Genomic DNA, 20,562 nt, shown 5'->3' with positions numbered 1-20,562 from the left:
AGGGTAGTCCCCCATCTGTCCCCACCCAACATTATTACGATACTACTCACTGTGTTCTCCAGTCTGTTGGCTGAATATTTTGTATTTTTTTAATTTTATATTTTATCTATATACTTGCACCATCAGCTAAGTGAACTCTCAGGTTATTTCTAGTGGTCGTCAGTGGATTCTCTTGGATTTTCTTGAATACGCAGTCATGGTAAAAATGTGGCTGATACTCTCTCCCTGCCCCATAGTTACACTTCTGGCTCCTTCCCTCCTGGGGGGGGTGGGTAAGGGGGAGGCTCCAGGCTCTCCACTCTGTTCACCTTGACACTCCCTCCCATGGTGTGTTCCCCTTCACTCACACTTAGGCTCCAGTTGCCAAGAATCTTCTGGATAATGAGGCAGTTGTGTTCATTGGGTCCTTTGTACAGGCTAACTATTCGGAATAGCTGTTTTTGTCAAATACTGCAAACTTGGAAACATGATTTCAGTTGGCGGGTGCCTCAGTTGTTCCTCAAGGAAGCACCAGCTCCCTCCACCCAACCTTCAGTCCCTCCTCATAGCCCCGAAATCCCACTCACATGTGGGCCCCCATCGCCCTAGCTCGCTGCTGGCCTCCGCTGTAATTAGAACCATTTGCTGACTGGATGCGTTCTGTGCATATTCACCTAATATAATAATAATAACAGAGACTAACACTTGCTGAGTGGCTATTTGGTACCAGGAATTCCAAGTACTTTACAAGTTAATTTAAGCCGTGCGTTGATATGCTATTGCTGCTGTAACAGATCGCCACAAACTTGGTGGCTTAAACCAATAGAAATGTATTTTCTCCCAATACTGGAAGTTGCAAGTGTGAAATCAAAGGTGTCGTCGGGCTGTGCGCCTCCCCCCACCCTCCCCCCGCCCCCAAATCCTTCCATAACTACTACTTTTCATAAACACACCACTCTAGCCAAACTTTGCAATTCGTCATTTAGGAAGGTGTCAAATAAATTGCCATTTCTTCTGCTTTTGCTTACACACACACTCCTCGGNGTTCCTTAGCTTGTGGCCGCATCCCTTCAATCTCTGCTATGGGGCCACATGGCCTTGTCCTCTTCTGCATGTTCCTAATCTCCCTGTGCCCCTCTCTCCGGAGGACACCTGTGACTGCGTTTAGGGCCCACCCAGATAATCCAAGATAATGCCCCTGTCTCATGATCCTTAATTTAACCACATTTGCAAAGACCTTATTTCCATCCAAGATAACATTTACAGGCTCCAGGGAGCAGGACACAGTATCTTTGGGGGCCATTATTCAGCCGACCACAGCCCTCAACAGCTCTGAGATAAGCACTCTTCTTTTCGTCCTACAGTAGCATTCCTGATGGAGGGCTGAACCGCACAGGTCCGCTCTAGAACAGTGCTTTGCTCTAGACCCCAAGCTACGTGTGGCTCCTGAGCACTTGCAAAGTGATTAGGGAGGATCTGAATTTTTAATTTTATTGTATTCTAATTAATTTAGATTTAAGTTGAGATAGCCACATGGCACAAGTGGCTACCATATTGGACAGCGCTAGCATGGGGACACTGTCTTCAGAAAATATCTTGCTACAATTGATATGTCTCTTGGCTTGGGACCTGTCATAAATGGTCACTGACATTTCAAAATCCGCCAATAAGCTTTATTTTAAAGTATCATCAAGGGGTCTTAGAAGTGCCGTCCTCCAGCCCCTCAGGGTTGTGAGAACCCTGAAGCCCAGGGAGGCTTCCAGCCCACAGCCGGCCCTCGGGACAGTGGGCTCCTGTCACCGAAGATGCAGCTGTCTGCCTCACTGCCCTCATGGACATCAGGCCACCTGAAAACCAGGGCTGACCCCAGGCCTTCGGGTCTTGCAAGTTGTCCTGTTACAGAGCATTGCCACTTCCTCCCCACCCACATTTTGTTACTCAGTGCGTGGAAACTATGCCTGACGTGCATCTCACCCTTCAGCCCAGAGAGTAACACCCCCAGATAGAGCCCTAGGATGGGCCCAGTGGTGCTTCTCACACTCCTTTGAATCCACGTACTCTTAAGGAATCTGGAAGAGATATGAATTAGGTAGCCTTATTCCATTTTGCAATCCAACACACAGTCCATCAGAAGGGATGGGCAAGAAGAAAGGCTCTGGGGGCTTGGGATGACCTTGGTCCTCAGCAGGAGGGCCTGGCTGAGAATGTAGTAGACAGAGCCACTGTCTCTAATTTTAATACGTGATCTCATTCATGATGAACATTTATATTATAAATCACACATACACACACGGGAGCTGAGCGTGGGTTCAAATCCCAGCTCTAGGACTTACAGGCTGTGTGACCTTGAGCCAGTTACTTAACCTCTCTGGGCCTCCATTTCCTCATCTTAAAATGAGGATCTTAATAATACCTGACTCACAGGTAGGATAACATCGACTAATTCATATAAAATCCGTGCAGCAATGTGTGGCACGTGTTACACTCTCCATAATTATTTCAAGCATAGAGAAAGGCCATCATTTTCCAGACACAAAATTTGCAGTTTTCATTCCTAGGTGTGAGACCTTTCTATTCCCAGCTGTAAGCATCTTTTCAAAATGCAGCATTGGAAATCTCCAGAAAGATAGACTGGCAGAGCAGGGAGAGGCAGGGCTCCCAGGGCTGGGGGTGGGGACAAAGCTGAGGGGATAATAACAGGGCAGGCAAACAAAAATTTGACAGTGTGGAATGTGTTCAGATCCCCAGGGCAGAGCGGTGACATGTCGACAGATCACCAGCAAATGTGCATTCTTTCTGGAAGAGGTCTTGGAATGCTGTGTACTGGGGGCTTTGTTTGCTTGTTCCATTTTTTAAATTAGGATGTCACTGAAATGCCGTAAACTTCACCCTTTTGTGCACCTTTTGTCACTTTAAGGTACGTGGGCCCAGAGAGACTCTTCTCTCGCTCCCCCAGGGTATGCCAGTCTGGGCTCCAGGAACTCACACTGGAGGGGATTCTAGAACTGGGGTGACCGTACTCATTGCCCAGCAGAGCCTCGGGCCATGAGCAGAAATCCACTGAGGGTGGGTGGTTTGATGGAGGCAGAACACCAGTCCCCCGTTGGCGTGGGAAAGTGGAGGGCTGTCCGGGCCTCACCCCACTGTGGTCTCCAGCGGTCCCCACCTGGTTGTCCTCAGCCCTCAGGCCCACACCAGCTTCCACCACGACTTACTCCTTCAGAAGTGTGTCCATTCGTCTCAGCCCATGTGGCTCTCCACTCTCTTATGAGAGAAACTGCACTAGGAGCTTGTGGGTGCTCTCCTGGGATCCCAGGGTCCACACCAGTGGCTCTCTCGGGGCCCACAGCTCAGGAGAGGCAGGGCTGGAATTCATACTCAGGTCTCTGGATTCCAAAAGCCACGATGCTCTCACACCACCAAGCCCGTCTCCTTGTTCTAAGCATTCCAGAAGCAGAAACCTTGTCCTGTGTTCAGTGTCATCTTGCAGGAAAAGATGGCAGTTATCTGAGGCCACGGGGCTCCTTAGACACCACCTGGAAACCCAGGGCTTTCCTTCTTTCTGATTCCTTCTCTTTCCCCTCCTCCTAAACATCTGCACAATGAGCCTGTGATGGTTCTGTGTAGGGAGAAGGAGAGAGGGGCACCGTGGGATTCGGAGACCTGGCATGCCCAGTTATTTTCTAGATTTCAGAGTGGGCTCTGAGAAGCGAGAAGTTGGCTAAAACTTAGCTATTTACTGGCAGAACTGAAACCCGGCTGCGTGAAGACTTGCAGAAATGTGACCGTCTTATAAAACCAGAACCGGTTTCAGGGCGGGGTTCAGAATTGGGGCCTCTGAGGACTTTTCAAGACATCAAAAAGAAATCACTAGAATGTACATGGCAGATCTCGTCTGGGTCGTAGGGCCCACAGCTGGTTCTTTCCTTTATACCCCTCCATGGAGTTTCCTGCATGGGGCAGGAATAACTTTCAGAACGAAAAAAGAAGTTTCTGGAGGACAGGGAAGGGGTTGGTCACACACAGGGAGATGCGTGAGGGGCTCCTTATTTTGACTTCTGTCGTCAGTAAATTCTCAAGAGCAGCTGGGTCTGGAAGGGAGACGGGAACACGTGCAGGTTACTCAGACTGGGAGGCAAATAACTTTTCTGCCATCTGTTTTGGTGGAAAATATATCAGGTTGAGCACGGGACATAAGAAGAGATGGGATAAGAAATTAAGTGCCCGGCATTACCCACCGTGGCCTCGGGGACAGGTGCACCCCCGTGAAATCACACGTATTGTACCAGCCGTCACGCTAAATCCTATTAAGAGCACCCAGCAGCCAGGGGCTCTCGTGTCTATCCAGGTGCCAAGTCATGTTGAAAGACAGGCCCTGAGGCTCTTTTGTGAATGCAGCGGCCAGACGCCCTTTCCATGTGCCGGGGACGACTCTGGCTTGCACCCTCCACTCTGCTGTGTTTCTCTGTCCCACTGGACCCCAAGTTTTGGGGGCGGGATAGTGATGTCTTCCTCTGGTCCTTTCCCGACCAAGCCTGTTAGAACACAGGCTGCTGGGCCGCAACCCCAGAAGGTCTTGGGTGGGAAGGTCTTGGGTGGGAACTAAGAGTCTGCATTTTTTTTTAAATTTTAATCACCTTCCACTCTTTTTACTTTATTACTTTGTGTGTGTATGTGTGTGTGTGTGATAAAAACACTTAAGATAGGGTCTACCCTCTTAGCACACGTTCAAGTATACAGTGCGGCGTTGTTAACGGTAAGCATACAGCTAGACCTCTAGCAGCTGCTCGACCATACAACCGAGCTTTGTACCCTTTGACTAATAGCCACCCCGGTCCTCCCTACCCCCACCCCTGACAACTGCCATTCAACACTTAAAATAATTCACTGCACCTGTGATCTCAGCTTTGTGCGTTTTCCACACACGGAGCACTTTTCCTCGCCACCAGTCGGGTGCCCCCTAATTCAGCACAGCTCCGACACGACCCAGAGACTGCGCTGGACCCCGCAGATGAAGGGCCCCATCCTGCAAGACTGCTCCCACTGCAGACACCAGTCACGAGTCTCAGGCTGTCGCCTATACTTCTGATAGATCAGCTATAAATTGGGGTTCCCAAGACTCCCTCCTTGGGTTCAATAATTGGCTAAAATGGCTCACAGAACTCAGGGAAACACATGTAGCAGTCTATTATGAAAGGAGACAGGTGAACGTCCGGATGCGCGAGATGCGGAGGGCAAGGTGTGGGGGAGGGGCGCCACCCTCCCAGCACCTGCGCGTGTTTCCCACCCCAGAATATCTCCAAACCCCGTGCTTTGGGGTGTCTATGGCAGCTCCATCACGTAGGGATGATTGATCATTAACTCAGTTTCCATCCCTTCTCTGCTTTCTGGGGAACAGAGAGTGGAACTGAAAGTTCCAAGCTTCACATGGCTCCGTCTTCCTCGGGGCGACCCCCCCCCATTCAGCAGCCCACCAGACATCATTTCAGGGGAACAAAAGATGCCCCTATCACCCGGGGATTCACGAGCCCCTGTGTGAGGAAGAGGGGTCAAAGAACAAGCACGAAAACAACGGTGGCTCCTAATGCTCTGATCACTTAGGAAATGACACGGGCTTTAGGAGTCTGTGCCGGGAGCCAAGGGCAGAGACCAGTATATCTATATTTCCTATTATTTCAGTGTGCCTACAACTCTGAGGTCCTCAGTTCGTTTCCTTTGGGAATACACCCAAAAGTGAGAAAGTGTTTTCATAGTGGCTGCACCAATTCACATTCCCACCAACAGTGCACAAGGGTTCCCTGTTCTCATTATTTTTCATCTCCGATACTAGGCATGCTGACAGGTTTGAGGTGATAGCTCGTTGTGGTTTTGATTTGCATTTCCCCGATGATGAGTGATGTTGGGCATCTTTTCATACCTATTAGCCCTTTGTATGTCTTTGTTTGAGAAATGTCTATTCAGTTCCTTTGCTGTTTTTTTAATCAGGTTTTTTTTTTTATATTGAGTTTTAGGAGTTCTTCGTGTATTTTAGATGTTAATCCTTGGTCAGGTATGTGGCTCGCAAGTATTTTCTCCTATGTTATAGGCTGCCTTTTCATTTTGTTGATCGTTTCCTTTGCTGTTCAAGAGCTTTTTTGTTTAATATCACCCCACGTGTCTAGTTTTACCTTTGTTGCCTGCATTTTTGGCGTAGCCTTTGAGTTTCCAGCAAGCTCTGTGGTGACGCTGTTGCCCCTGCTCCTGGGACTGTACTTCGCGGAGCCCTGGGCCAGGTTAGTGCCACACTTGCACCCCATCTAGGGAAGGGGACTGCGTAGGGAACCACCTGAAGGAGCGGCAGAGCACTTGTGAAAAAATTAAAACCAGTGTTATCCTGGGAACGTGAAAGCCTGCGAATCTGCTGCCCGAGGTCACTAACTGGGAAAGCCGGATGACTTTGGAGCCGTCCGCTTTCTAGAACTTGATAGGCCTTGACCGAGGGCAGGCTGAGTGTTCTCTGGATAGAGAGCCCTTCGGTTTGTTTTAGCTAGCGCTCAATTCCTGTGCCCTGTGGTGACATATGGCAGCACGTACGTGAAATTATCCTGCCTTTGTGCTTCACTAATCTGTATTCGCCACTTGACCAAGGAAGGTCAGAGAATCTTCAGAATTAACCTTTATGCCCTAAAGCTGCCCTTTTCTGTAATTCGTTCTGTTGCTGTCTATAACTGATGATTTATTTTTAAAAGTGGCACCTAAGAAATGAGTTTAAAACATAGACATCTGACTATTTTGATAACTTACACTTTTGCTCCTACGGCTACCCTCCGAGGCTTCCTGGAGTCTTGAGATAGACAAGGGAATGCCTCGCTCCTTAAATGAGGAAAGGTTGGCGGGTGAACGACGCTGGGGTTTTGAAGTAGGAGGGTGTGGACAGAAACAGACGGCAGCCTATTGGAATGGGAAATCTCTGCATTCCTTCCTAGAGTGATTTTGCCTAGGTACCCATTTTTCTTTACAAATCACTATTTAAGACAGAAAGGTGAAAGCAAGCTGTGTGTGTCATTTTTTCAAATGAAGAGTAACCAAAATCAGAATAGTAAATTACGCGATCACTAACATATTGTTTATTTTAATAAAGTAAGAATGGGCAGAGGGTAAGGCAGGGAGGTTCCCATAGGATTCAAGCATGAGCAAAGGTATTACTCTCAAACCAAGAAGAAAGCTTCCATCTTGAGTGATAACTGCTTATGATATCCAACTGATAAGTAGAAACATCAATGAATAAATCAGATTCTGTAGTGTGCCACTATGAAACTATCTTGCTTTGCACACTCCTTTTTCCTCCTCTCCTTTGAGACATGGCGAGCCCCTCAGTTTCCCGAGGAGGGCCGTGGTAATTAAGTCCATGTGCAACCAATTGCCTTTATTGAGTGTAAGTGAATTTATAGGCAGCAAGTGACACTTTGGGAGGCTTCTGTGCAGTGGCACAAGCTACTTTCTTTAGAACACGGGAGAAATTTATGAGCCTGCTGACATTAATGGAGGTAGCTGGATGACTTGGCAGGGGGGACCGGCCGGAAGCCCCTCCATCCATATATTTTTCATACTTGATGAAACACAGATAAATCTCTGTCCTGGGAGTCTGAAATGGTGGGACCCGTTGAAGCACAGTGTCAGACCTCAAGGGAAATATTTATCATTTTAGTAGTTCTGCTTTCTAAATCACCGCAAACTCTAGAGCTGGTCATTTTCACATTTGTGCAAGACTTTTTGACAATACGTGTAAATTTTTAATAGGCCCTCACTTTACCAAGCGTTCTGTACCTCACTTTCGCTAACTGAAAGATATAATAAGGCACGGGTGTTTTTCTCCTCAAGCTTCCTCAATAAAAGTGTATAAAGTCAGATGGCTATTAAAATATATTTTTATAAGAAAGTAACATTAATCATGGAGTAGATTCTGTAAGAAGCTAACGTTGCCTTTCCCCGCCAACTTCCGTCACATATAAATCATAGAGTTTCTAGAGCCGAAAGGAACTTTAGAAATGGTCTAATAGGCACGCCATACTTATTTTTTTAACAACTGAAGGCATAAAGCTCGTTCGACTACACCGTGTGGCCGAGGAAGGAGAGATAGGTGCCCACCGTGACAGGGCGCTTTGCTCGGCCACACAGCTATCTAGCACCGCGGCCCGGCCTGCTTCAGTTCCGGGAAACGGCTATCTTCGCCATGCATCTAGCCACCAGATGCTTCTTTACCGTGTCTAAAGCTTTATTTTACATTTTTATTACTCTAACCTCAACTAACCATTGCTTCCCGTCACCATAGGCTCAGTCCACGGGGGTCCTGAAGGTTCTGGAAGCTGCTCCAGGTCGGGCTCTGCAGGGCCAAGTCACTGAAACTTGCCAAGCCTCAGTTTTCTCCGAAAACCACTGGCAACAATAGGGGTATCTAACTCGTAGGACCATTGGAAGCGGTACACAGGATGATGGTGTTGAGTTCTGAGTACATAAGTGTTAATAAGGAGCACACTACTGTGGAAGGTTCTTTGAAACTCATTTCAATGTTTACTAGGTCAGGTTATCCAGAAATTATACTGCATTTTCAAGGACCGTAGGTCGTCACGTTGAAGATGTTCAGGGTACAGCAAGAAGCAGCAGCTGACATGGGGAATGGACCTGTCAGCTGGGAGCCGAGGACATCGTCCTCTCCAGCTAGAAAGCCCATCCGACTTGAAGTAATCTCCCCTGGCTCCACGAAATCATCAGCTCTGTCCAGCAAACGCCCTATCTTGAGACTGACTTTGGCTACACCATACAGAGGGCAGTGCAATCATCTGAAAAGAGAGGGCAACATCCTAGACAGGAAAAGCTGATAGAAACTACCCACACGTGCTGCTGGCCCCTCCTGTTCTATCCCACCTCGGACAACGGGAGGCCCAGGCCTGCATTCCCGAACCTTCTCTGTCTCCCCCGCAATCTCGTCTGGGCGCATGGCTTTCCATCCCATCCAGCCGTCGTTGACTTCCAAATGTGAGTCCCGAGGGAGAGGCATGGAGATCCAGAGGTCCACTCAGAATCACTCAGATGTCCGGAGGAATCTCCTAGGCTCTGTATGTCCAGATCCTCATTCCCTCGAAGCTGCCTCACACAGCCTTTCCCATTCCAGCAGATGCAGAACCCTCCTCCCCCACCAGTCACAGCCACAACCCTGACTCCTCTCCTCTCAGCCCAACTTCTAGTCCGCCAGAAAATTCCATTGGCTTTACGTTCAGAATATGCCCCAAACCCGCTCACTTCTCAGGCCTCCGTCTTCGCTGCCACTGGGTCTGGTCTGAGCCACATCAGCCCCAACCAACCTAGACTGCGTGGCCTCCTAACTCATCCCTGCAATCACCCTTGCCCCCTCAGATCTGTTACAGCATGTGACTGCTGCTATCCTATCCCTCGGGCTTACAGACTTAGAGGCCGAAACCATACCCATTGGGGGGTCTCACCATGGCGGTGGATCAGGAGTCTGGGCTTAGCTGCACGCTCTCTTCAGGGTCCTGCAAGGCTGCAGACAAGGTCTCGTCAGTTTTCAAGCCCTGTGGCTGCCAGCAGCACGCAGTTCCTTGTGGCCTCAGTGCTTGATGGCTGCTGGCTGGAGTCACCCCCAGCTCCTGGCTAGGTGGGCCTCCCAGTCTGGCAGTGGGCCCCATCAAGGCCAGCAAGGGAGAGAGTCTGGGAGCAAGATGGCAGTTACAATCGCCTAGAACAATCAGGGAAGTGACATCCGGTCGCCATGCTTGCTGTATTCTGTTGGTTCCAAGCCAACCACCAGTCCCACCCACACTCAAGGGGAAGGAAACACACAGTGGCATGAACGCAGGGGCTGCGTACAGTCTGTCCACCACAGAGAGGAAGAAACATCCTTTAAAACCCTCAGGCGGGTCATGACCCTGCAGCGGCTTCCTTTGCACTCCTGGCCTCACTGTCCTGCGGCATTGACCCCGGCCTGCTGCTTCCAGACGGCCAGATCAGACCAGGGACACCTCCCTCCCCAGAGCAGGTGCTGTGGGGACTCCGCAGGAGCCCCCTCCCCAGGAATTCTCGCTCCGAGACCTGTCCCAGCAGGATCAGGGGGAAGGGAAGTTAGAGGCAGCCGATTATGGTGCTGGGTCCTTATTCTCTAGGGATTTTTTTAAAAATTACATGTCGTGATTTTCTTGTTGCTGTCCATCTCCAACCTGTTTGTGTGTTGACTTTTGTCTCTGGCTCAGTTGTTATTTCAGAGAGTACTTTTAGATTTCCAAGTGGCTCGAAATCAGACCACAAATGTTTATTCCCACAAACATAAACAGTAAAGTGGTAGGAAAATTCAATGTTATGTGTACCAATAAAAGCAATATGACCATCTCAGCTCATGCAGAAAAACCATTTCATAGCATCAAATACCCACTTCTTATTTTAAAATTTAAAAATGGAAAGCCAAGGATTAATTCTTGGCATAATGAAGTGTAAGCTGAATAAAAACAAAGACTTTTATATCTTCTGTTTACTGCTTTTCCCCAGTGCCTCGAACAGTGTCTGGCACCTAGTAGATACTCAATAAGTAAGCTCCGAATCAGTGAATGAATGAGTAAATGAATGAATGAAACATCCAGTATTTTTTAAAACAAAAGAAAGCCCTGCACTTAATGAAGAAACACTTCAGCCCTTCCCACAAAAGGAAAGGACAGTATGGATGGCTTTTGCCCCTAAGAATAATGTGTGCCATAACAGAAATTATTTGCAATAGGATGACATGAGAAAGAAATGAGAATGCATATCTTAAAAAAAGTGGCAAGATGTATTTTTTAAATCAGTGCTAACAATGAAAGAAAAATATGTGAAAATTTAAGAAGTCCATAAATGTTAAAAGGATGGAACAAAAAGAGACTTGAATAAATGGCCAGATAGACCACGTTCCTGGTTAAATGGAAAGAGGACATGTTTGCTCTAGATAATTTATCGAGAGAGCACTATTCCAATTAAAATCCCAACAGGATTATTTATTGAACTTGAAAACATAATTATTAAAGCCATTAGGATTAAAACAAAAAGAGAAGAACAACAGGAAGGACAAATGACATTGTGTTTTCAAGTATATTATAAAGAAAAATAAGGTAAACGCATTATACTGATATGAAAGCATAAAAACGTAGATCAGTGGAGCCAAGTAGAGAGGCCAGGCACTGCCAAACAGATGGAAATAAATAGTGTATGATAAATTAAGTAAAAAGAAGTCATAGGAATACAAACAACATAGTTGCAATAACTAGATTGATTTAATTATTAAGGCCAACAAAGAGTAGAAAGCACAATGGAGAATTTAGCCTTCCTAGAGACAGGTCACAATTTTCTAGCTTACAGAAACAAAAATATTGTCAAAGAAAATTAGACTGATTCTACTGTAAAATTAACGAAGTCTGTATAAAAATCAAACCCTAAAATAAGACATAAGAGGAAACCAACCAAATATGACATTTGTTTTTAACATAATTTATTTTCGCTTATTGTTTTAATTATCAACGTAATTTCCATATGCTATGGCAGGGAAAACAGTGCTAAAGGGTACAGGGAAGAGCTCGTTGGCCTTCCTCTGTCCATCCCCAGAGCTGTGCATGACCCCAGCTGCGCCTTGCCGTGTCACTGTTCACTGGTCTCCATGCACCTGCGGACAGAAACACACACCCATGAGGCTCTCCTCCTCCCTCTTCCCTCTATAATGCACATCACTTCCCAGCCTGTTCTTTCTCCTTGATATTCCGCCAACATCCCCGCTATTCCTATAGAGCAGATTAGTCTTTGTGAGAGCTGAATTTATTCATCCACACGAGTGTTTACGAAGTGCCTGCAATGAACAGGTAAAGAAGAACAGATGAAGTCAGGTGCAGAAGCTGAGTCCCACCGCGAGGCTTTACCATAATATAGAACCATTCCCCAGTGGGCGATTATTTGTGAGATTTTATTAGTTTTTATTATTTGCAGTTTTTGCTAGTACGCACAGCGCATCACAGAGTTACCTCTGCTTTCATTTCTGTGAGGAGTCGTTAAACAGTGGAACTGTTGGGGCAAATAATGTAGAAGGTGTTTAGAGCCCAGAGGACAGCAAGAGTAGTAGGAATCCCTTGTCTAAGGACCCATGCAAACGCAGCAAGTGGCTGTGATGAGCGGGGGTGTCCTGGGCACCCAGGCAGAAGTCCAAACCGGAATCCGGGCTCTTCCCGTAAGAAACCGTTTGCCTTAGGATGAGTTACTTAAACTCCCAACTTTCCAAATGTCCTCCTTTGCAAAATGGAGAGAAATGTTCATCTCGCAGAATTTCTGTAAGGATGAAATGAGAAACTACTTTGCGAAAAGCATGTGTGAAAATGCGTTGTAAGCATTCGTGAAACAAGCATATGAGCTGTTAGAATTTCTGCTACACGAGTGGATCCAAGGAACGAGGAGACACAGATGCACGGGGCACGTCGCAAAGTGTCAACCTCACAAGAGCCAAAGAAACTCAAATTCACATCTGGCTTCCATTTTACCCTCAAACAGGTCACAACCCATCCAGGCAATGACAGAGGCATCAGAGGAAGGGGAGCACTAAGGTATTGGCACAACAGGTGATCAGGTTGCCAGAGAAGCCACGCGCCCCCCCCCCGGAAGGAGCAGCCGGAGTGTCTCCTTTCTCGGCTCTTCACCCAGGGCTTTCTGTCGGCAGTAGGTCTCTGGAGATCTTCCGGAGAACGACATACGTCCAGGAGGGGAGCACGCCCCAAGCCCTGGAGTAATCTCACTGATAAAATTCAGCACGAGGAAATACTTTAAAAAGTATTTGTAAGATCTGTCAGGACACATCCTGTGGTTATTTCAGGTGTGGAAATAACCACCCAAATGTCCTGGAATGGGGGCTGAGACAATAGCTCATGGATCACTTTTTCTCAACACGCTGGGCTCTGGGCTGACAAAAGATCTTTTTCCATTTCCTGGTGCGGGAAGACAGACTGCGGAGGGAAAGCAGAGCCCCGTGGTGTGTGTGGCTGTGAATGCTCTTCTTTCGGGACGGGACAGGGGGCTTTGCCCAGTGTGCCACCCTCACCCTGCCTCCCCCGGACAACAACCGCTTGCCCTCCAGGGCCGGTGGTTATACGGAATTGTAACTCTTCCCACTGAAGATAAGGAGACACAGGCAGCCCGCGGGGAGCCTCTGACTTTCCCGAACGGGTTGCTGCTGTTAGCAGGAGATGCCCGTGAAATGTGAGCTCAGGTGACCTGAACTGGGTTAGGTCAGGTGCATGGCAGCTCCAGACAGGCCAGGTCGGCACCTTGGCGTCCAAAAAGCAGTTTTTCTGCCCCGGTTCCAGCCCCTGCCCCCAGACTGTGGAGCCCTGGTGGAAACAGATTTCAGGCACAATAAGGAAATGGCAACACCATTGCCTGAGTCACCCAGATACCAGGCAAACACTATTTGTACAAAATAAAATATGGGGTACTTCCCACTGCCCCCGTGGAGATGGAGAGTGGGCAGGAGGGACCGCCGGCCTCGGGCAGAATGCGGGCTTGGGTTCCATGTGCCTCAGGCAGGAGCTCCTCTTGGCCATCTCTAGGGCCCAAGACAGGGATTGGAAGAGAGATCATGGACCAAGAATTGGGGTGGGGGTGGGGAAGAACCAAGTGAGAACAAGTTAGGACCAAACCGTGGGATCGCTTGACACCCGTGAAACCCACACGGAAGCTCAGGGTGCCACCTAACCTAAGTTAGGTGCCAAGACTTAGGAATATCTGATGAATCCAGTCTTCTCAAGCTCCATATCCACTTCTCAGGCTTTGTGTTCTCAGATGGTTTTCCCTTTTCTTGCTTCTCCTTTTCCATCTTGTTCTGTAGACTTAGTGAAATGAGGGAGCTGTCCCATGCACGGTCCAGGAGATCTTTCATGCAGCCACGTGCCGAGTTCCATTTGCTGCATGACTTGCTCCGTAGGTGGTCGGCGCCGGGCTGAAGCACCTGCCTTGACCTTGACTGTTGCAGCGACCGGAGGACAAATGAAGTTGGGGTGGGGGAGGGGCGTCCAGGAATGGCATTGCAGTTCAAGCTGCACATTAACTTGGCACATCAGCAAAACGATGAAATTTCAGAGATAATCAAATGTCTTTGGAATCAAGATTCAAAGTGGGATTGAGGGAAAGCTGTGATTTCAGTAATTATGCACAGAGGCAGCGTATTTAACGTATTTCGCAGGCACTGTTGTGTTAAAATTTAAGTAGAGAATATCCCCGTATCTATTAAAGGATTTTCCAAACTGCAAGGAGAAGCCGAAGTAATTATCCAAAAAATCCCCGTTCTTCTCTACCCCAGATATACCTACCTCAGCAAGGCCTTTGGCCATCAGTTAGGAGGACACATATTTTATTTGGCCGAAAATTTTATCTTATGCAAGATAGGCAGGGAAGGCCTCTGATACGATGACATTGAGCATGTGCTGTCTCTGCGGACGAGCATGTCTCTGTGGAGGGAGAATCCAGGTAGACGGAGGAGCAGCTGGAAGTGGGTGAGCAGGTGGAAGGTGGTGGGGGTCAAGCGGGGAGGTGGCTGGGGAGTGTTCTGAAGGCCATTGCAAGTAGAGGAACCATGTCATTTAATGTCCAAACCAGGACACTTAAGAGTGAACGGGGGTGCGTTATTAATTGCATATGAATGAGACTTGTAAGAAGGGACATAAGTTAACCTAATTATATGGACTTTGGTTTCACTTTGAGAGAGTTGGCAGACTTTTGAGCGGAGACAGGGCGTGATATGGCTTCTGTTTTGAAAGGATCACTCTGGCTGCTGCGAGGAGTGTAGTGGGAACAGGAGCAGCGGGGGCAGCAAGGATCCAGTTCCTTGTAGGAAGGCACGTAGGGATGGTAGTGGCTGTGAACAGTGCAAGCAATGAGAGGTGGTCAGACTGCAGGTGTGGTCAGAAGATAAAGCCAGCAGGAGTCTAGGTTTTTGCCCCAGGGGCAACTGGAAGGAGAGTTCCCATTTTCTAAAGGGGGGAAATGCAAGCGGAGGAGGAGGTTGGGGGGACAAGGTGAAAACAAGGGCTGAGTCTTGGCCATCTGAGCCTGAAGAGCTCACAGCACTTTGGAGGGGTTACTGGGCAGGCCATTGAATGTAGGTCTGCAGCCCAGGGGACAGACGAGCAGGAGACTGGGGGCTGGGAGAGGTGAAGCCCACGGTGCTGTTTGAAACCACAAAACTGGATAAGACCCTGATGGGTGTGCACAGAAAAGAGCCTAAGGAGGGAGCCCTGGGTCCCCCAGCACCCACAGGTGGGGAGACGGGGAGGCCCTGGCCCAGAAGACTAAGCAGGTGGTCAGCGGGGGCAGAGAGCGCGGAGGAAATCCAATTAGCACTTCATTTCAGAAGGAATGGACAGTGGAGAGCTCAAATACGATTATAGGCCATGCAATCTGAGCTCTTCCTGTGTAAGGCTGAAGAGGGGGGCCAAAAATGCCAGAGGAGGGGTGAGAGAGGCAGGAGGAAGCCAAGAAAGAGAACCTTCCAAAAAAGAGGACTTGGCCATCTAAGAGATGCAGAGAGAGAGGAATGGAGTTGTAAAACACCCGCAGAAGTCAGCAACAGCAAACTCATCACCAAACTCGTGCATTAGCTTCCTTGGATGACCGTAACAAGGACCATCACAGGGCAGCTGAAACATCTGGAATTCACTCCCTCACAGTTTCCGGCTCCAAGTCGAAGACCTCCATGGTGTCAGCTGAGTTGGTTCCTTGCACGGGCCATGAGGGAAAGCTGTTCCAGGTCTCTCTCTCAACGTGTGGACAGCCATCTTCTCCCTGTGTCCTCACACAGTCCTTGCTCTGTGCATGTGTGTCCTGGGGTGCGAATTTCCCCTTTTTATAAAGACACTAGTCATACTGGACTTGAGCCCACCCTACTCCATCCAGTATGACCTCCTCTCAACTAATGCTATCTGCAATGGCCCTATTTCCCAATAAGGCCACATTCTGAGGTCCTGGGGATTAGGACCAGGCTGGCCCATCCTGGAGAGCGGTGGTCCCTTCCTCCAGTGAAGAGAGGGCACCAGCCATCTCTGCCTGATGACAGCTCCCCACTCTCCTCCCCCAGGACACATTGAGGCAATTGGTAGCAGAGTCCTGGGGAAGGGTGTGTGGGAGAATTTTCCAGACCAAGAGCCCATCATGTTGCAATTCCCATTTTTTGAATAATGTCAATGTTCCCACCATGTGTCAGCCCTAAGCACAGCGTGGGTTTTCCGGATGGGGGCCTGGATGAGCACCAGTGGTGTCCAGACACCATGGGTGGTGGGCATACACCGTGTCTGTGTTCAGGTGAAAGGATCGCCTCCGCCCCGGAGATGCGGGGACTGTGGAGAAGGTGAAGACAGGAATGACATGCCTGTGGGGTAGCAGAGTCCAACAGAAACCAGATACGTTGTTTCCACTTGTAATCTTTCCTGACACCATTTCATTGGAGATCCTCGGTTACTTCCCCCAGGAGTCCCCAGATGGGCTGCCCCCTGCAGCCGATGCTGTCAGCCCCCAGCTGTTTCTGCCAGAAACACGGTGGGAGCCAACATATTCTCTCCACTCGTCCCCAAGTCTAAGCCATCGGACGGCTGCAGGTTGTAAAGCTCACAGGGCGCTGAGTCCAAGCGCCAAACCCTCATCACCTCACAGCCTCCCTATCCTGAGCGGCAGGAGAGGATCAGGCATGTCTGGCTCGGAGCACCCTGACTCGGGAGAGTAAGGCTACGTCCCCATCTCCGCCACCGCACGCAACTGCAAATGTGGGGGTGAAACCCAGCAGCCAAGGAAACATAAAATGAAATTCAAACCGTGTGTTCTAGTCTCAGCGTGCTCTCGGTGACCAAGGCACAGGGACGGGGCTGAGGAGAGAGGCCCAATCAGTGCAAACCCAGGGCACACTTGGAATAGCCCAAACCAGGGAAGCAAACTGCTATGGGGACAGCGGACTCCTTGCTGAGGAAGGAAGAACATGGGGTGGCGTGAGCACAGGGAAGCGTGTGTGTGCACGTGAGTGCATGTGTGCATATGTGTGCGTGCATGCATGTGTGTGCATGTGTGTGCGTTTGTGTGCTCGCACGTGTGTGTGCATGTATGTGTGCATGTGGGGAGTAAGACAAACCTATCAGGCTACACCGTCATCTTCAGATATGAATTTTAAAATAGATCTTTTAAATGTGTGCCCTACAACAGTTTCTGCGTTATTTAAGGCCCAGACACCCAATTTCAGATTATCATGAATTATTTAAACTAATGTGACTAAAAAAACTAAATATGTTCTTTTACATATTAAAAATAACTAGAGTTAATACTATTTTTGCAAAAAAAGTGCTACGAACAATGCAATATTTTTAAATCTTACTATGAAAATGGATGTGTAATATAATTAAGAATTCTACTTTAGAAATGGCACATGTCAATCCTTTTGGGTTTAGTTTATCTAAGTTTCTAGGTTTGTTCTGTGTCCTCAAAGACACTCAAGGTTTAAAGTGAGGAAATAAGGTTAGACGATGGAGCTCCCTGTGAAGGTGGCTGTCGGGGGAATGGGTGAGTGGGTGCACAGAAGAGAGGGTGCTAGAACTTTCGCTCCAAGTGTATTCACAGTTCTTATCCAAGGCCTGTCAAGGCCAAGTGCTGCACAGAACAAGACAGACTGTGGTCGGGCAGTTTAATGAGCATCGAGATTTGAGCCTTGTGGACAAGCAGTGTCTGAGATCAACTATATGTACTAGCCTTGTGATTGTGAAAGCTGAGGGCATCCAGGCAAGGGCTGACACTTTAATCTTCAGATCACTCTCTCCTGTCACTGAATCCAGAATCTAGTTGGGACTAATCAGGTGTTTGTTGATTGAGTATATGGATGGATGGATGGATGGATGGATGGATGGATGGATGGATGGGTGGACGGACAGACCAGCAGACGGATGGATGGATGGTTAGATGGATGAATGGACGGACGGACGGATGGACGGATGGCTGGGTGGATAGATAGGTGGATGGGTAACTGAGTGCATGAAGCTACCACAGTAGCTGCAATGACGGCAGATCCATTGACAGAATGGCACACTTAGTGTGTGATCTCCTCTGTCGTCCTTGTCCCTGCATTTGTCCCCACAAACCCCATTGTGTTCAGTTCCTTTCAAAGCAACGCTGAGGAGCTGAGTCACGTTGCTACTGAATGAGCCCACAGGAAAGGTTCGAGAGACCTGAGATACTTTGTCCAGACAATGATGTGACATTTTAAACTGTTTCCAGAGCAATCCCATGGAAAGACTGGGGCCTCCGCAGGCAGGGCGTGCTGGCACCTCGGCACGAACCCAGCAGTGGCCCCAACGCGGAATCGTCGTGCCCCTCACCACCATGCATCAGCCTCAAAACAAAGTTTCACTTAATAATACCCTCGAGGACACCGTACGGACTAACTGTTAAGACCTGACCCTTGACTGCGCAGCATTTTACTCTTCCATGTGACAAATCGGGAGCGCGGCGTTGGGCGGCCGTGAGGAAGCAGTGCTGTGAGGTCATCTGCCCGCAGCCGAACCAGCCACTTTCCGTGGAACGTCATTTTTAATCGAGAAAATGACAGACTTTGGCTTTTGAGAGACATTGTCTCAAAAATGAACCAAATGAGCCCGAAAGGAAAGCTCTGACGTAGCAAAAATTAAAATTTTGGAAATCTCGTAATCACCTTTGTGAGCCTGAGAGCTTCCCGTGACTTAGAGTTTCGGTTTGGAGACCAGTGAAGTTACTGATGAATGTGATTTTGTTGTGATGAAAAGTGACCAATGTGAGGACAGATGCTCTCCCCAAACTTCAACCGAGACAGGACACTGCAGCGGAATGAGTACAGAAGCGCGTACGAGCACACGGCTACCTTCCTTCAAGCCAGACTTCAAGAAGATTTCAACAATGCAGAACAGGAACACTCTTCTCACTACCTTTTTTTTTTTGAAAATATACTAAAAATGTTATTTATGTGAACATATGAGTTTATTATTGTTATTTTTAAGTGAATTTAAAATGCATCTTTTAGAAATATCCCAGACTTAATATTTATTACAGGAAATATCAATAGTTATAACTCACATAAACAAAAGCTCCCTGAGATATTCAAAGATTTTCAAGAGTATAAAGGGCTCCGAAGGTCAGAAGTTTGAGAACCACTGCTGTGGACTCATCTTAAGCACAGCTGTCTCCTCTAATCCCTGGATTGTCCGCTTCGGTGGATTCGTGGAACCTAGAAATAGTAACTACACACGCCTCCTGAAATTCCGCAATATTCAATTGCAAAGTCTGCTTTTTAAAATGTAGAAATTATATGGTGACACACAGAAAAATTACTATTTGGAACCCATATGAAATGGAACCTTAGCCTTATGGAAACCCAAAGCCTGCCCGCGTATTTCATGCACTATTACTAAATTTGTCATCCGAACAACTCCATCCTTCTGTTTCGTTTCAAAATCCTGTGTTTATCCTAAGTTTTAAACAGGAAGAAGTGATTTGTGCTTCTGTCTTCATTCCTAAGTCAAGCACAGAGGACCTCAATAATTTAAAAAAAAAAAAAAAGGAGAAAAATACAATCTGCTCTACAGAGAGGTGTGTCCGTCCCGGAGTAACAACTACCTGGAGGAAGCAAAGCTCTAGGAACATGGCCGGGTCCTGCTGCTCCTTGGAGACAGTGTGTCTGGCCACAAGAGGCAGGGAGTTTCCCCCCAAGAACACTCCCCTGTTTCAATGACCAGGAGCAGAGCCAGGGAGTGGGAGGTGTGACAGAGAGGATGGAGCTCGTTCCTACTTAATTCCCCTCTTTTTTGCTCCTCAGGAACCTAACTGGCACTTTTCCTGAATACCCTAACGTGGAAGAAGGAGGGTCCGCCATTATCTTTTCCAACAAGACCCCACAACAGGTATGGAGATGCTTGAAAAACAAAACACAAATCTGTTGTAATCCCATTTCTTTAACCTGTAACCTGAGTGGGTTCACTGTGTTATTAGGTTTGGGTTATTTTCCTGCAAATATTTACATGGAAATATTTTGATGTTTCATCAATTATGTACCTTTAAGTTTACTTCAACATGAATTCGTTCTTTCTCCTGTCTTAACCTTTGAAAGAGATGTGACAACATGTGGGGCTTACTTTCTTGGTAAATTCTGAGCAGCTTGATTTCCAGGGCCCTTTGCGTTCTGGTTCCTGCTTGCCCCTCAGTGTCATCTGCTGTCCCCTTGCCCCTGTCTTACTGCCATGAGCCCCAGTGCTCTGCTGGCCCGCCCTCCTCTAGCCCTGTGTCACTGCACCTTCAGTGCCTTTGTGCACCTCACGCTCTCCCTGCATCCCAGGCTGGCCTCCTACCCCCCTTCCCCTGCTGCATTCCCGCATCCCAGGCTGGCCTTCTACCCCCCTTTCCCTGCTGCATTCCCGCATCCCAGGCTGGCCTTCTACCCCCCTTCCCCTGCTGCATTCCTGCATCCCAGGCTGGCCTTCTACCCCCCTTCCCCTGCTGCATTCCTGCATCCCAGGCTGGCCTTCTACCCCCCTT

General features: G+C 48.2%; 1 protein-coding gene across 1 annotated transcript in view; it reads left to right on the top strand.

Annotated features, from left to right (window-relative positions):
* Positions 1-20,562, top strand: part of IQCA1 (IQ motif containing with AAA domain 1) — a 172,483-nt gene that overhangs the window by 44,733 nt on the left and 107,188 nt on the right. The window contains exon 7 of the mRNA XM_034655460.1: positions 19,847-19,931. Coding sequence (XP_034511351.1) covers positions 19,847-19,931 — 85 coding nt within the window. The remainder of the gene's footprint in view (positions 1-19,846; positions 19,932-20,562) is intronic.

The sequence above is a fragment of the Ailuropoda melanoleuca genome, chromosome 2, assembly GCF_002007445.2.
Source record: "Ailuropoda melanoleuca isolate Jingjing chromosome 2, ASM200744v2, whole genome shotgun sequence".
Classification (NCBI taxonomy): domain Eukaryota; kingdom Metazoa; phylum Chordata; class Mammalia; order Carnivora; family Ursidae; genus Ailuropoda; species Ailuropoda melanoleuca.
The sequence above is the reverse complement of the archived record's forward strand: the minus strand, read 5'-3'. Positions and strand labels throughout refer to the sequence as shown.